The following is a 14709-nucleotide window of genomic DNA, read 5'->3' as shown; positions in this document are numbered from 1 at the left end:
GGGTGAAAAATAGCAAAGGTCAGGAGCTGGCAAACCCGCGGGCTGTAGGAGGATCACAATTCTACAGGATTTTTTAAAGCACCGAAACTCCAAGGCTTCCCGTAGGCAATTGTTTTTTGTCTGCCAGTTGTGCTTGAGGAGCAGTTTGCGGGGTACGCGGGCATCTCCTTCTCTGTTCCCCGGGGGTTTGTTTCTTTGTTCGTGGCGTGAAGCGCTGCTCTGTGTGCTCTGTGTGCGTTTTGATCTGGAAACACACCCAACAGCAGCTTGTGCGGCGAGGCGTGTGCAGCCCCAGGTTCCTGAAGCAGGAGGGTCGCTCACACCACCTCGCCGCTGCCCTGCTCGGGGGGAACGGGCACGGCAGGGGAAGGGTCCCGTGCTCGGCCGCTTTAATCCTCCGTGCTTCCTACGTTCTCTAGGCGACGGCCCCATTCTTCCCACAACAAAAAGCTGCGCCTGGAGATGAGCCCTGGCTTCAATGCCCCTCACCAGCTGTGCGGGGGGACGCTGCCCCACACTCATCCCCGACACCTCCCCACATTGCGGGAGCACAAAAAGCAGAGGTGGTGCAGCTCCCAGGAGCCGTGCCCAGGCCTCCCTGGGCAAGGTGCTCGGGCAGCAGAGCCCTGCCTGGGCAGCCTTCAGCAGCGTTCATTCCTCTGCTGCTCCTGGGCACAGCCCTGAGCTGGGCCGGCCTGCGCAGCCGGGAGTGCGTCCCCGTGGCGGTGACACCGGGAGGGCTGCGTTGGTTAAAGTTTGTGTTGCCTTTCTTCAGGCCTTTGTTTTAGGATTCCGTCGCAATTTTGGTGGGATTTGCAGAAAAATGCAAATCTGCATGTCGCACGTCAGTAAATCTTTTAGAAAATTAATACCAATCGGTTGTGGTCACTGCTGGGTTTAAGCTGTGGGGAAAACTGCTGGGGAGTCAGAGCAGCTGGTGTACATTTGGGGCTGGCTTGTGCAACCCGGGGCTGCTTTCCTCTGCCCCTGCTGTGCCTGGCTCGCTCATTGCTACCGAGCTCAGACGTTCTGCAGTAGGAAGGAGCCAGGCTGCTCTGTCACACTGCTGGGGCTGTATCGGGGAGGACCTCGGTGTCACTTCTGTGTCCTGCCACTCCAAAACCCCGCAGACAAAACTATCCTCGGCTGGGAACCTCCCGGTCAGGCGTGGCTGGGGAAGGCCCGGCGGCGTGCTGCGGGGAGCTCGAAGGAGAGCTCGTGCTCTCTTTTCCTTCTCTCCACTCAGTTTTTTTGCCACCCAGCGCCTTCCCTGCTCACTGCCACGTGCCGCCCTGCCCTGTTCACTTCAGCCGTGGCCATGCTGGGAGCTCCTGGGGTGGGGAGGTTTCTGCTCTGTGCTTCGAGCTGTTGGCAGCAGCAGGGAAACTTGTGCGGGCAAGGCCTGAGGCTGGGTGCTGAAGCTGGACTCCGGGTGCCTCGTGCCTGCAGCCCCAGGGAGCTCCAGAGAGCCATTGCCACCTCCTGGGGCCTGGGGGAGCTGCACTTTCCTGCCCAGCAGATCGTGCTCAGGCCAAGAAATGCCAGCAGTGATCCGTCTGAGGCAGCAGCGTGGTTCTGGAGCCCTGCTGTCAGAAGCTCAGCGATGCCCTTCCTGCCCCTCGCGGCCTCTGCCTCAGGCCAGCGTGCCCAAGGCTTCCCGCAGTGCCCGCTGACACTGGGGAGACGCCAGGTGCCACAGCACAGGTCTGTGCGGACCCCTCGAGCTGTGCCCGTGTCCTCAGCACAGCTCTGTTCACCCCGAGCAGGATTTTGTTGGGTTACAGCACGAGGGTGGGGGCTGGCAGAGCGTCGGGTGCGAGGGGTTAATGCTCCTGGTGGCTCAGCATCTGCCGGAGGAGGCTGCCGGTGCGGTGGCGGCGTGATTTTAGCGGGGCTGACTTTTAATGTGAAGCAGGATTTAGGTCTCCCCGTGCAGATGCAAGATAATGAGCCTACATCTAGGTTAACGAAGTCAGTTGCTTCAGCCATCATTTACTTTTTCCTTCCCGTCTGACATCCACGTCCATGAAGATTACTGCGTGCTCGCGGAGGTTCTCGCTGAGCCGTGCATCATCCCTCTGCTGTCTCACAGGGGCTGTTACAGCCGCAAGACACTGAATTTAATATGACAGCTCCTATTGCTGGGGGTCGTACAATTTACATTTTTGTCATCCAAAGGCCTTCCGAAGGTTTGGAGCAGGAAAAGTAAAATCGAGTCACAACAGCTTAACCTTGGTGCTGTTTCTGTAGCGGTTTGCTCAGGTTGTGGGCGCATGAACTGCGCAGCGAGGCTCTCCAGGAGGTGGCCGTGTCCCCTGGACAGGTTCCGTGTCCCCGGAGCAGGTTTGGGTTTCTGTGGGCAATGAAGGCGACTCCAGTCCCTCAGGGACAGGTCGGGTCGCTCGGGGAAGCCGGGTTGTTGACCGCAGCGCCCTCTCCCTTCTCTTGCAGATGACCGGGTTGAGCAGCGAACCTGCCTGATCTGCGGGGACAGAGCCACGGGGCTGCACTATGGGATCATCTCCTGCGAGGGCTGCAAGGGGTTTTTCAAAAGGAGCATTTGCAACAAGCGGGTTTACAGATGCAGCCGGGACAAGAACTGCGTCATGTCACGCAAGCAGCGCAACAGGTGCCAGTACTGCCGGCTGCTCAAATGCCTCCAGATGGGGATGAACCGGAAAGGTAAAGAAACCTGAGCTTTGGGTGCCGCACGGCCCAGCTGGCCTTTCTGGGACACAATCTGCTTTTTCCCAGACCCCCTAAATAACCAAAACCAAAATGAATCTTGTCCTGTCTTAAGACCCTTGGCTTGCCTCTGCCACCCCTGCTCCTGAGGGCTCCGGGCTGCCCAGGTTGGGTTGCTCTGTGTGTCTGTGAGAGCTGAGGCTTGCAGTTGCTGGCCTGCGACAAGTGCCAGTGTCTCTGGCTGCTGCCTGTCCCCAGGCGGTGGCACGCAGCCCCCAGCGGAGCAGCTCGTGGGTCTGGGAGCACAGGAGCCGCTCGCCCCGGTCTCTGGGGAGGCCAGAGCCGGAGCTGTCCTGGGTTGGGGACAGCCGTGGTGTGGTTCCCATGCGTGGCTGACGTACAGAGCTGGTGAAGTGTTGTGGCATCATCTTCAGGATGAGAAACCCTAAGTAGCTCAGAAATTAACAGTAAAAACTAGACTGGGATTTATTTCAGTCATGTCTCTAGTCTTCACTCCAATCTTTTGACTTTTTAATCTGCAGAAATAAGGTTGTGACCTTAAAGCAGACATTTCCTAGGTTAATGACAATCAGCTGAGTAGAAGCAGGGGCTGCTGTAGCACAGGGGCTGCCTGGACTCAGGCTCTGCTACAGGACTGCTGCCCAGCCTCCCAGACACAGGCATCGGGTCATGTTTGTTAAACGTAGCTATCGATGCCTTGAATGTCATAACTCACCTGAAAGCCACCTGTCAAAAGCACTGAAACCTCCATAAATTCACTGCAGATCCACCAGGGTCTTTGTTACAAAACGCATCTTGGGGGTGAGATGGAAAGCTTATCTCCCGACTGCCTTGATTACAAATTTTCCTGGGCAGTGTCTCCGGACGGACGCTGCCGGCGCTCAGCAGTCCTCAGAGCTGCGCGGGGCAGCGCCGCCATCTCCCGGCCGCCGCGCTGGTGCTCGTCCTGCTCCTGGTGCTCGCTGCAGCCCGAGCCTCCCGGGGACAGGACGCGGCTCCTGAGGCCTCGTGGCTCTTTGCAAGCGCTTCAGGCTGGGCTTTCCAAGCAGTCGGTGCATGCGGCAGGGATTTGCAGCCACGGGTAAACACCTGCAGTGTTCGGTTCACATCATCCAGGCTTCTGGACATGGAGCACAGTCGGTGCGGGAGGGCCGGGGCAGGCTGGGAGGTGAGCCCCAGGCTGGCTGGTGCACCAGCCCAGGTTTGTACCTGCTGTAAAAGGTGCAGAAATACCCCAGAGGGAGATGCTCCACACCAGAAAGGTGCTGCTGGACACCACGAGACTTGTGCAGTAGAGGAATTTTTCCTTAAATACTGTCCCATTTTCTGTTCCTGGAGAGCCCCCCCCAGCCCTGAGTGCAGCACGGGGAGGCAGCAGCGGCTGCAAGGTCATGGTGCAGCTGGGGAGAGCCTGCTGCCAAGTCTGCCCGGCCCGCTGGGAACGAGATTGTGCCCTGATAAACACGGGGACCCGGGCCGGAGAGCAGGTCCCCTTCTGTGGGGCTGCTCTGAGGTCAGGGCTGCTGGGGAAGGGGCAGCTCAGGAGCAGCTCCAGCATCGTCTCCTTAATTGGGCTTCGCTCTGAAACAGCCGCAGGGGCGAGCTGCTTTATCTCTGGGTTGTCTCCAGCATCAGCGGTGTCTGTGCCTTGTGGTGGCCTCACCGGGCTGTGTGCTGTGGCATCAGAAATGCTGCTGTTGGCTTTTCAGTTTCTAGCAGACCTGCGCATTTGTTGAATTATTTGGGGGAGCAGGAGGGTTGGTCTCCACATGCCAGCTCTCAAATTAATACAATGTGATAAAGCACTGAGTGTTCCTTCATAGGAGTCTGTTAGTAGGAATCTATTTTTTGATACCAAACGGTAGTGTTCCTTACCAAGATTTGTTTGTTTTCTTTCAGCAATCAGAGAGGATGGCATGCCAGGAGGCAGAAACAAAAGTATCGGGCCTGTCCAGGTGAGCACATGCAGAAATGTCTCCAGGGTTCTCTTGCTCCTGTTCAGCTGACCTTGGCACACGCCTCTGCATCAGCTGGGCTTCCCTCTGCTGTGGCAGGGGAAAGGCCGGCCATTTTCTGGTGGGAAGGCACGTCCTGTCCACAGGAGCTGTGTTTTCCAAGTGCTTTCCTTGCCATTACTCCTGGCTCTGGCTGCTGGGAGCCGGAGTCACGAGCAGCGTGCCCTGGGACGGGGAGGAGGCAGCGAGCTGAGCGCCTCTGGGAGCGGGCTGGGGCCGGCGCTGCTGTGGCACAACCTGCCAGCCCTGCACGTGCCTCCTGCCAGCCCGGTGGGGATTGGGCTCCCCATCAGGTAGATGCATGTCATGAACAGTAGGTTTGTAAATAAAGTGTGGCCCCGCTTGTCTGCGGGGAGAGGACGCGTCACAGCCCCGGGGGATTGCTGCAGGTGCTGGCACGAACACCCTGGGATCCCTGGGCTGTGGCTTGAGCCGGCGCAGCCGCCTGCCTTCTGTGAGCAGCACGAGGACCTCAATCCCTCCAAAGCTCCCAGTAAATCTTGCGGGCTGTGTGCTGCAATTTCTTAAGTTGTTGCAAGTGGGGCTCCCAGTAAATGTCTCGGTGATTGATGGCGCAGCTTGTCTGGAGATGCCTTGTAAAACGCGAGGTAATTCAGCACAGCAGCTTGTCCCGCACGCCTGAGAAATGATGGCTGTTTCCAGCTTGTTTCTAGAAAAGCAGCCTTTAAAAAGTTTACTGGTTATTTTAATAAAACAGAAAGAATACTGGAAGCATTTTTGTGACAGCGCACCTATGAAAGTGCTGTGCACCCCAGCGCAGAATGGCAGATGTGAAGAGCCAGGGGCCAGGCAGCTCAGGTCCTCTGTGACTGCCCAAGGAGAAAACAAGAATTAGGTGGTGCGGCCCTGCTGGCAGTCAGAATCTGGAGGGAGACAGCTCAAATAAATAAGTAAAAATCCCTTAGAAATGGTACAGCATTTCCTGCTGTTTGCAAACACTGTGTTTACAACCACATCGGTTACTAATTCCTAATCCCATGTGAGTCTGTCAGGACTGGAATAAACTCTTTAAGCAATGTTAGGCTCTTGAAAATGACACTCAGAGTTCACTGCGCTGTCTTGCAGATCGCTAACTCGAGGTCTTTCCATGTTCTGTGACAGCCATGCTGAGGTACTCGCACATAATATATGAAAAAAGCCCAAAATGTTGTTGCATATTCATCACTATCGATGCAAGCCTGCTCCTGGAGCCTACCCAGCTCCTTGAACCTTCCTACTTCTGGTCTCTCCAGTACCCCGTAGCAGTGAATTCCCTTTTTTTTTTCAGTCCATTTTAGCTTCATAAATTTTACTCTCTAATACTTGTTTTAAGCATGAGGTGCTTGATGACATCTTTAGGTGCAGCCTGGTTCTTATCCGGGGACAAAGCAGCGAACAGCAATTCCCTATGAGCAGTTCCCCGACTAACTCAGGTTCAGCACAGCGCCTCTCCCAGTGGCTCTGCCAAGCCAGAGCCTGCCCCACCTGCTGCTGGCCTTTTACCTCTGCTCAGTACCGAGTGGTGCTTTCAGGGGACCGGCCCCAGCTGCTCCCCAGTTTTTCACTGCGTGACGGGGCTGATCTATGGCTCGTTGCTGCGTGCGTATTTGACATCATCTGTTCATGTGTCCATTCCTGTCTACTGTGTTATCATGACTCGAGCTGTACTGCTGGAGCTGAAGGTCGCCATGATCAGCAGCTGTACCTGGAATTTTTCATGTATGTTGTTAAATGTAAAGGGAGAGTGTGGTATTTCTCGGGACACTGATGCGTTTCTGCTGGCGCAGATCAGTTCCAGCCCTGTTTGATGTGGCAGGACAGTCAGGGTGTTTGTGTATGGAAACTCTGCCGTGTTTCTCTTCTCAGTGAAAGTAGCAGCTTGGCACTAACTGTAATGATCTTATGTCTGAAAGATATCGGAGGAAGAGATTGAAAGAATTATGTCTGGACAAGAATTTGAGGGAGAGGCAAACATGTCATGGAGCAACAACGGAGACAGCGACCACAGCTCCCCTGGAAATGGAGTTTCTGAGAGCAACCAGCCTTCACCTGTTTCTACTCCATCTTCAAGGTGGGAATTACCTCTGGAAGAGTTTCGTGTTACAGTAATGTTGACCCTGTTTCCCTGAGTGATACTCGGGATCAATGTAGGAAAAATTACCCTGGAATTACCTCCTCATGTGACCTGAACGTACTGCACATTTCCTGCACGTTCTTACTTCTCTAAATGCGCTTTTAGAAAGACAGCCACTGGATTGGAAATAATTGATTGAGAGGTGAAATGCTAATGAGTAAATGAAAAAAGAAGGCAATGTTGAGTTAACATTCTGATATTTGAAATAGAGTTCTTAATTTGCATTGATTTTTTTCCCCTGCAGATCATGGAAACCTGATTAGGTCTCACTGTTCCTTCTACATAAGCTCTTTTTCTCTGCTGTGCTCAGATTTTGAAAATAAATGAACTCCACTTAGGTTGCTAATTGGTGGTGTTACTTTGTCAGTTACTCTTAGTGCTGGCCACCTGAGTCAGGATCTGACTGCAAACACGGCAAGAATCTCGGGCTTGCAGCCCAGCTGCTTTCGGTTGCATTGTAAGCTAGGAGGTATTTGTGTTCGCTGGCTGTATAAACTGCTTAATTTACAGTCCTAAATTCTGGCCCTTTAAGAAAGCAGGAGTGGAAATGCTTGCTGCAGTCAGCTCTCTGCTGTGCTCAGAATGGCTGCTCGGCAGCAGAGCCCAGTGCTTCGCTAAATGGATCTAGCTGGAGTCAGGCGCAACGCGAGGCACCTCTGCACGCTGTTATTTCCAGTGTAGCGTTTAAACACAAAGGGATCTCTTCTCTTCTCTTCTCTTCTCTTCTCTTCTCTTCTCTTCTCTTCTCTTCTCTTCTCTTCTCTTCTCTTCTCTTCTCTTCTCTTCTCTTCTCTTCTCTTCTCTTCTCTTCTCTTCTCTTCTCTTCTCTTCTCTTCTCTTCTCTTCTCTTCTCTTCTCTTCTCTTCTCTTCTCTTCTCTTCTCTTCTCTTCTCTTCTCTTCTCTTCTCTTCTCTTCTCTCTTTTTGCTTTTCTGTTTTTATCAACATTTCTGATGGAGCTGGATTTTTATCATTTTAATGAATTGTGTGGAATTCGTGTAGTATATTAAAATGCTTTTCCCTGTCTAGTAGGTCTGTGGAGCTGAATGGATTCGCTGCACTCAGGGATCAGTATATTGGGACGCCGGTGTCCATGCACTATCAGTACCTCCCGCACCTTTTTAGCTATTCTGCTCACTCGGCTCTGATGCCCCCGCAAGCGCGCAGCCTGGACCCCCAGTCGCACAGCCTGATCAATCAGCTGGTGTCAGCGGAGGACTTGCAGCCACTCGGCACTCCGATGCTCATTGAAGACGGGTGAGTGTGCGCAGCGTGGTGGGGAGGCAGCCCCGAGCTCCACCTTCAGCTTGTCCTTCAGTGGGCTGCCCGTGTGTGCGCACGCCTGCAGCTCGTGTGCGCAGGGTGCTGGGGGCACGGGGAGCCGGGCGTGTGCTCGCAGCCCTGGGGGCACGGGGAGCAGCGCCTGGGGAGCAGCTGCAGCCACAGTGCAGGCAGCAAACCGGAGCGTGTCCCATGCTGGGCTGTGCCCTGCCCTGGCGCTGGGGTGCGCAGACCTTGGCGGGGTGCCTCGGGCTGTGCGTGCCAGGCTGAGCCCGCACGGGAGCAGGGTTTGGTGGTTTCAGCCCCGAGCCGTGGAGAAGGGCTGGGGATAAGCCCTGTATCTGGAAAAGCACACACGGCTGGAATAAAGCCAGGGGGTCAGCCTGCTGGGGCCGAGCTGCCCCCTGCCTGGGGAGAGCCCCCGCTGCCGGGGGGGCCTCCAGCCCCCGGCAGGCTCTGGCAATCGCTGCTCCCACCGCCAGGTGACACTCTGGGCACCGGCATGCCGGGCGCTCGCACACCAATTCCGGTGACATTTTCCTTGCTTTTCAAGTGCCTTGTCAGATTATGTCATTCGATGTTTTTAATTATTTCTATGCCTTCATATTAACTGTGCCTGCAGGTATAAAGTGACTCAGGCAGAGCTGTTTGCATTGTTGTGTCGTCTGGCGGATGAATTGCTTTTCAGGCAGATTGCTTGGATCAAGAAGCTGCCGTTCTTCTGTGAACTCTCGATCAAGGACTATACCTGCCTGCTCAGCTCCACCTGGCAGGAGCTGATCCTGCTTTCCTCGCTGACTGTTTACAGCAAGCAGATCTTTGGTGACCTCGCGGATGTCACCTCCAAGTACTCTCCCTCTGATGACGAGCTGCACAGGTGAGGCGCTGGGCTGAGCCCCAGTGAGGGAGCGTGGTGTGGTGATGGGGGGCAGGCAGCGAGCAGGGTGGCCAGGCGCCTCTTCCCAGCCCCACCAGCCCTGTGGGTGCTTCGCCTGCTGCTGCCTTTCTGTTTTCAAGGAAAGGTTATTCCATGCTGAGAACAAATGCTTGAGACTTCGTATGTGACAGGGGCCGCGGCTAGTCAGTGCTGAATAAAACCTGCATTTTCAGGGCGGTGTATGATGCTGTCGGAAGTTTCCTTTTGGTCGTGCTTTTGGAGTGGATGTCCCCGGAGCAGGGAGGGCACATGCTGTTCTTGCTCATGCTTGCAATCCTTAGGTCCAAATGCCTTCAGAAGAGCCTCTTAGGTGCCCCAGGAAACCTTTTAAAAATCTGCAGTTAGGGAGGTAGGACATTCACTAAATGTGACAATCTGTTACATCGAAAAAGTGGGTGCACATGTATGTGTCTTCTCTGCAGGCTTCATTCAAACAATACTGTGAGATTGTATTTATAAAACCAGCAGGTTTTAACTGGTAAGAATCACAGGCTTGTTTCCTGCGGCTGGTGAGGACCCACACCTTGCATAGACTCAGTGTTTCTGAAAATTATTCCTCAGACTTATGCTAGCAATTCTAACAGGTAGAAGATAAGTGGTGGTCAGCTGCGCAAACATTTTTAGGAAGCCTGATGCACCTTTGCTTTGAGTCTCTTGTATTTGGACCTGAAGGGTAATTTCCATTTAAGTAGTGTCTTTTTAAAATATCATTTTATTTAACTTGAAATGTTTGTCCTTATCGCTCGCATCCCCATGAATTTTATACAGACTTAGGGTTTCAATTTCAGCCTCTCTTAATGGTGACTTGTCTTAGAATTCCTCTAAATTTTCAAACTGACTGACTTACCTGGGTCCTCAGACTGTGGAGAGACAGCTGAAGGTAAATCATGTTTGGAAGCATTCTTTTGGAATTGTGCACAGAAAAAGGGCGAGACTTGTAATATATTTCAGACCAATCCCGTGATATCAGTTTGTGTTTTCTATTGAGACTGATAGTTTTGTTTCTGTCTAGTCTCTGGGGCTTCCTGCAGCTGAAAACCACTCACATTCTGTGTTTCCCAGTGAGTGGCCCATTTCTTTTTATTTTTTCCTGAGCTTTCTCTATATCTCTAAGAATTTTCAGTACATTTTAAAAATACTTTTTTTTTTTTTTCTAATTTCTTTGATAAAAGCTGATGAAGTTGATAAAATCAAGCTGCAAATAAGGAAAAAAACAAAAACAAACAGCAGCGTGGATGTAGTCCATTTCTTGTTTTTGTTTTTTAAACTAACAGCAGCTCTAACAGAAGGGCTCCATCCTGTGCTGAGCAGAGAGCTCAGTCAGAGGCTTCCCAGCTGTTGGAGGAGAAAACAGGTGCTGGTTAGATCATCTCGAGGATGGTTCTCCCTTAGCAAGGCTGTCTTCCTGCAGCACGGCTCTGCAAGCTGCCTTTGCTGCAGAGAGAGTAAAACTAACCGATCTGACACTTTGGGTAACCCTGAGGTCAGGGTTACCAGAACAGAAGGTCTTTAAAAATCACTTGGGCCAGTGGAACGATTGTTCACAAAGCTGGTCATCCTTATTATCAAAGTCTGCATTATTAATTGCTATCTCAGTGTTTTGATTGCATAAATTTGAAGATGTTGCAACTTAGCTGTTGTTTTTTTTTCCATAGCCTGTACTATCTGATGTTCTGAGGAACCTGCCTTTCATTTATCATTTTGGCCATGGTGATGATTTTTCGCGTCTTTTTCTTTTTTTCCCCTATTTTCCCTTTCTCTCCTTTCTCTTTCTTCTGTAGTCTCAGTGCCAGACAGGTCCTTCTTTTGGCAGCAGACTGAACTGCTGCCCACCCTCTGCCATTTGCCCTGTTTGTGCCCTGATAGACCTGGCAGTTCTGCAGGAGTCCGCAGGGGATCTGGGTGCTTGGTGAGCAGAGATTTAAAACACTTCGTGTGCTCGCTCATCCCAGCACCCAGCAGTTTCACGGGGTTCCTTTGTGAACCTCTCTCACAGCCCGGGAGGCTGACTCGGGACGGCCACGAGGAGGCGAGGACTGGCCCCAGGTGCCTCATTTCCTGGGGCAGGTCCCTGCTCGGCCCAGCCATTCATCCCGCATCTGGTGCCGCTCCTGCGAGGAGCAGCGAGGGTCACAGCAAGACACAATGCCACTTGTTCCTCTATTCAGCCCGCCCTTTGTTCCTGCTGTCCTGGTCGGAGCCTCTAAAGAGAAGTGTGCGTTTCATTTTGGGGCTGGGATAAATATGAGCGAGAGGTAAGAAAATAAGACAAAGGAGGAATCCTCGCCCTTCAGAAAGGGGCAATTCAAAGCCCGCAGCCTCAAAAGGCCTTCAGAGCAGACCCGTGCACATGGGTGAAAATAGGTGTGCTCGGGAGGGCGACGTTTCTGTAGTCTCTTCTCCTGATTTAGCTTTTCAAGTATTAATTGTCATGAGGGAAAATGGGAAAATGGCACCAAAAAGCCATTTAGCGGGAAGCTGCACAGATGAGGGATCTGAGCTGTGCCCTTTTGGTCTCAGCTGTCGTGGTGGTGGCTGCCCCCAGCGTAGCTGCGTGCGGTGGGACCCGTGCTCGTGAAAGCTGTAAGGGGACTCATAAGGAGAGGCTTTCCTTGAAGAACCTCAGTTTCCTTGAATTCTGGTGTTCGCTGATTATTACAAACTGAAGGTTGGTCTTACAGCCAGTTGGAAAAATTAATTGAAGCAGTGCTCGTCTGGCATTTTGGGGTAAATCTCAGTCTCATTTACAAAATGCCGGGAGCAATGTTACCGTTTAGGTAGGTGACAAATGAACATATGGGATGAGCTCCTGTGTTTTAATCGCTTCTAACAATGGGCTGAATGTTCTTGTGGCCTGCTGGATCAAATGTTTTCTTTTATTGTGCTGTTTTTCTGTAGATGACTATGAAATGAATAGATTCCTGACCTCCCCCAGCACTCTCCTGATACCGCTTCCCTTCCCCCTCTCCCCAGCTGATCCTGATAACCCATAGCCAGAACCTCGCCTGGTGTAAACTGCGAGGAAAAGTGTGTGGAGGAGTCAGTCCTCAGGAAGAAATAGGGCTGTGAAAAACAGAACAGCTTTGTTTGGAAGGGGGAGGAAAGTATGCACAGAAAAGTAAGACAGTTCAACTGCAGGAATGAGAGAAGAGCTCTCCTGGATTTATGAAGTGATGAGTGGCTGGTAAAAATGTGCACGCTCTAAAAACAATTAAACCCACCAGACGACTGAGTGGTCTTTGTGCTCATTAACTTCTTGAGCTTTGCAATCTTGCACCTGCGAGATTTTTAATGTTAACTTGAGAGCAAGGAAACTTGTACAACTTTAGATTAGCCGACAAGGCTTTCATCACTTACAATATTACTTTCCTGAAGAATTGACCTGAAGTTCAGATAGCTTGTTTTCACTTCTCTGAGGCCAAACTGCACCATGCATTTTACAAATAACTTTGAAGTAAACAAACATACATGCCAAAATAAGGTGTTATTCAGTGAAAAGGGTTCTATTTTCGTTCTATTCAGAGATGGCTTTCTGGCTGTGCTCTTATTCTTTGTGCTGTACAATGCCAGAGCGCAGCTGAAGCTTGCCTAAACACTTCTGTCCCACTTCTCAGGATTTATGCAATCTATGGTTTCTTTGAAACCGGTGGTATCGCAGTGAGAGGCGCTCAGGAGAGGCTGGTACTGGCCATTTGCACACGTGGGACATCGCCTGCAGGCACCGGGAGCTGCTCTGCGCCCTTCAGGTTCTGCCTCTGCCTTAAATCTCCTCTGGCGTGCAGGCAGGCGTCTGTAACCTGGAGTTTCACTCGCTGTAACAAGGATTATTTGTGCTTCTGTGCATGTTTGTGTTTGGGGAAAAGCTCCCAGCCTTACTGTGGTGTCTCACTTCAGGAAGCTCTCAGCTGACAAAGATTAGCAACCCATAACACACGGGCAGTCAGTGGGGTTGTGTGGAAATATGGGACCTTTGTCGGTCACCGGGGGAATTTTGGGGAGGTGATGGAGGTGATCTCCCTCACCTGTCCGTTAGATAACTGAGGGTGCCACTGTTGTGCACGGGGCAGTGTCATTCTCTGGTATATAACCAAAGCCAATTCCAATAGCAGTGTGTGGGTAAAAGAAACTGTGGGCACGTCTGCTGCTGGCAACAGGAGGTGGTTCCTGCGCAGCGGGGTCTGGTGTCCCTGTTCCTGCAGCCCTCCCCACTGCTGCAGCTGTGTTTTGGTGCTGTGCTGCTCGTGTTGAAAAGCCCTGGGCAGAGCCAAAGCTTGCTGATTGCCCTGATTTTGTAAGAAAAGGATAAAATGAATGTAGCAGCTCTGTGAAATGGAGGGTTTCGTTTAATAAAAGAAGAAAAAGAAAAAAGCCAACGAGTTGGGCATCAGGTTAGATGTCTGTTGCAGAGAACTTGTGTTCCCCTGTAACGTGCTGTACAACAGCACCCAGCCTAACCCCCCGGGCTGGCTGAGCGGTATTGTCCAGCTGTATGGGACACAGCACGCCTTGAAGGATGCCTCAGTATTTCTGCTGGCCACTTGCAGGGATAAATTCAGTTGCTGCAGGTGGCAGGAAATACAAATTGAAGAAAGGTGCCTGCCCAGTGGGGTGAGAAGGCACTATCCTGGTGGAAAGCTGAGGAAATAGAAATGTAGAGAGGCAAAGCAGTGTGCCTACAAGCACACAAGAAGGTGCTGCACATTGCTGGCTCCATCAAACCTTAATCCCCATCAGAACAGGCTGATGATGAACTGAAACACTTGCTTCTACTTCAACTTAATAGTCCCAGCAGACTTGAAGCAGTTTTGACAAAGGTTTTTTGAATTCCATTGCAAAATTTTAGAATTTCTGAAGTTATTTTAATAAGCTTCTTACCTGTCTTGTGTGGACTGTGTCTTGAAGGTGTTCATTTATGGTCTCTGTCCTCCAGATTCAGTGAAGAGGGGATGGAGGTGATGGAGCGGTTGATCTACCTCTTTCGCAAATTTAACCAGTTGAAGGTCAGCAACGAGGAGTATGCGTGCATGAAAGCCATTAACTTCCTAAACCAAGGTGAGTCAATGAAGAGGAGGACCCAGTCCTGCCAGAGAAATTGTCTGAAACAATCTGAACAGTCTTTGCTTCCCTGATGAAAAATGGGAGGGAAGGATCTGAAACCCAGGGGCAGATGTGGGCTCTGGAAACTCTGCCGTTGTACAGACAGCGCACCACGCAGTGTCATACCTACGTACCTGCGTGGGGAAGTTCTGAAAGTGAAGGAATTCATTTGCTTAGTCATTTGTATCGCCTTCAGGTGTAGACACTGAGGATGGTACCTGTGCCATTTTATGTATGTAGCAACTGGGCCAGTATCAGAGTCAGACCATAGCAGAGGGACTGGTGAAACTTCCCTAGAGGACATTTGGGTGACCCATTACTTACCAACTGCTAATGAACTTCTCACCAGGCAAGGATCTGTCATCTGAAAGTATTAGTGGTTTAGGTAGCTCTTCAGGCAATTAACTAAATGATTCTTTTAAAACGGTTAATACACGTGATTTTTTTCCCCAAAATAAGTATTGATTATTTGCATGACAACCTTTCACAGATTCCCAACTGAAAAATGTATTTGTTCATTCTTCTGCTTGAAGGGATGGC

At 51.5% G+C, this 14709-nt stretch overlaps 1 protein-coding gene across 3 annotated transcripts in view; it reads left to right on the top strand.

Annotated features, from left to right (window-relative positions):
- Nucleotides 1-14709, top strand: part of NR6A1 (nuclear receptor subfamily 6 group A member 1) — a 74488-nt gene that overhangs the window by 52201 nt on the left and 7578 nt on the right. For 2 of the 3 annotated variants that reach the window (XM_082775547.1, XM_082775545.1), the window contains 6 exons: nucleotides 2452-2682; nucleotides 4606-4661; nucleotides 6635-6792; nucleotides 7884-8111; nucleotides 8758-9012; nucleotides 14003-14124. In XM_082775547.1, the coding sequence (XP_082631673.1) occupies nucleotides 2452-2682; nucleotides 4606-4661; nucleotides 6635-6792; nucleotides 7884-8111; nucleotides 8758-9012; nucleotides 14003-14124 (1050 nt within the window). The remainder of the gene's footprint in view (nucleotides 1-2451; nucleotides 2683-4605; nucleotides 4662-6634; nucleotides 6793-7883; nucleotides 8112-8757; nucleotides 9013-14002; nucleotides 14125-14709) is intronic. The other variant, XM_082775546.1, reaches the window with a different exon arrangement.

This window comes from Aythya marila (assembly GCF_965140915.1).
Source record: "Aythya marila genome assembly, chromosome: 19".
Classification (NCBI taxonomy): domain Eukaryota; kingdom Metazoa; phylum Chordata; class Aves; order Anseriformes; family Anatidae; genus Aythya; species Aythya marila.
This window is presented reverse-complemented; position numbering and strand designations above follow the sequence as displayed.